Genomic DNA, 1,842 nt, shown 5'->3' with positions numbered 1-1,842 from the left:
TGTGTGTGGCCAGTACCAACATTCCCTCTGTGTGTGCGTTTTCCCCAGATTTCTGGCTGCTCAAGTCCTCCCAGAACGTTTTCGGCACAGTCACGTGTTGCCCAGGTTGTTTCTCCATGTTTCGGGCCAGCGCCCTGGCCCCTCTGCTACCCCGGGTGTGTGAACCCACGCAGTCTGCGGCCGACGTCTACTGGAAGGACACAGGTTCGAGTCTCCAAGATATTGTAGTGTTGTGAGGGCCGTTAGCTAGCTGTTCTCATGATCGCCAGAGCTTTATTCGATCTCTCTATATGTCCCCATGGCATCCATTTAATGATGTCCTCAAGTTGTCCACTAAGTGTCTCAAAGATTCTAAATGTCCTCAAAATGTCCTCTTAATGTCCTTAAGATGTCCACTTAATGTCCTCGAGATGTCCACTAAATGTTTTCAAGATCCTAAATGTCCTCAAGATGTCCACTAAATATCCTCAAAATGTATACTTAATGTCCTCAAGATATTCACTAAATTTCCACCAAAATGTCCACTAAATATCATCAAGATGTCCAATAAATATAATAAAGATATCCTTTAAATATCATCAAAATATCCTTGATGCCCAATAAATGTCTCAAAGATGTCCCCCATTCGTCAACTCTTTCGATCTATCCACCAGGCGAGGACCGCTGGCTGACCGTCCTCATGATCCTCCAGGGCTGGTCACTCAGCTACCTCAGCGACGCCACCTGTGTGACGTCATGTCCGGACACCTTCCCAGAATTTCTGAGACAGCGAAAGCGTTGGATCCTATCGGACTTGGCCAATGACCTACTTCTGCTCAAAAACTCGACCTCAGTCGTGAGAAGGAACGACAGCATCTCCCTACTCTACGTCCTCTACTTGTGTCTGCGTGAGTTCTTTTTTTAGTAAACGTTTTAAGGCACTTGCGACAAATTTAGAGTTATATAAGTTTCGGAATCTTCATCAGCAGTTGCCTGCTTACTGGTGTCGTTGGTCTAGTGGTTAGGGTGTGGGACTCTCTTGTTTAGTTTTAGTAAGCGTTTTCCATCAATTGCAATAAAATTAACTCATATTATTATAAGTTCCGAAGATTGAAAGTGTCACTACAAATGAGAAGCAAACACATAAAGAAGAAATTAAGAAAAGGACAATAGACGTTTGATAAGAAGCAAACACACCAGAGCAACCGCCAACCACCCACTCTCTGCAGTGAACACTTCTGCTATTGTTTATAAAGGGCATTTATTGTTTTTAAGGCCCTCATCGATACAATTTAGTAGTTAGATTATTTAGGAGACGAGCTTCTGACCCTTCCAGCTCGAGCCTATCCGGGATGAAAGGAATACAACATCCCAGCAGAAACACCGAGATACTTGACGATTCTTCCCACTCGGGAATCGAACTCAGGTCTCCTACACACGACAGCAAAAGTGCCCTAACCGTTACACCACAAACGCCGGTCTTCCATCTTTGACTTTCAAGTTGGCTGCGTATTATATATCAGTATCAGTTAATTTCCCTAATATTGTCTTTTGCAACCCGTCATCTGACCTTTGGTCTTTTTGTGTTTTCAGAATTCTTCGTAAAGATTGTAACCCCTGGCTGCCTGCTGTTTGCCATAGCTATGGGCCTGGACATGGTTGGTCAAGCGCCCTTAGGCTGGACACTGGTCATTTTGAGCAGTGTGGTCGGCATGTACGTGCCTCTGTGCGTGTGTGTGAGCGACCTCTGGCACGGGCGACTCACGCTGGTGTTCTCAGTGGTTCTGTCGCTGATGTTTGTATGGACGGCCGGGCGGCTGGGGGTGGTGATGGTCAGCTATATGATTGGTGAGTATAACATGG

General features: G+C 45.5%; 1 protein-coding gene across 1 annotated transcript in view; it reads left to right on the top strand.

Annotated features, from left to right (window-relative positions):
• Window positions 1–1,842, top strand: part of LOC101864407 — a gene marked incomplete at its 3' end in the record, with an annotated part of 21,293 nt that overhangs the window by 17,061 nt on the left and 2,390 nt on the right. The window contains 3 exon segments of the mRNA XM_013085581.1: window positions 49–204; window positions 654–887; window positions 1,573–1,827. Coding sequence (XP_012941035.1) covers window positions 49–204; window positions 654–887; window positions 1,573–1,827 — 645 coding nt within the window.

Source organism: Aplysia californica, unplaced genomic scaffold (assembly GCF_000002075.1).
Source record: "Aplysia californica isolate F4 #8 unplaced genomic scaffold, AplCal3.0 scaffold00388, whole genome shotgun sequence".
Taxonomy (NCBI): domain Eukaryota; kingdom Metazoa; phylum Mollusca; class Gastropoda; order Aplysiida; family Aplysiidae; genus Aplysia; species Aplysia californica.
Note: the sequence above shows the minus strand (reverse complement) of the source record. Positions and strands in the feature narration are given on the sequence as shown.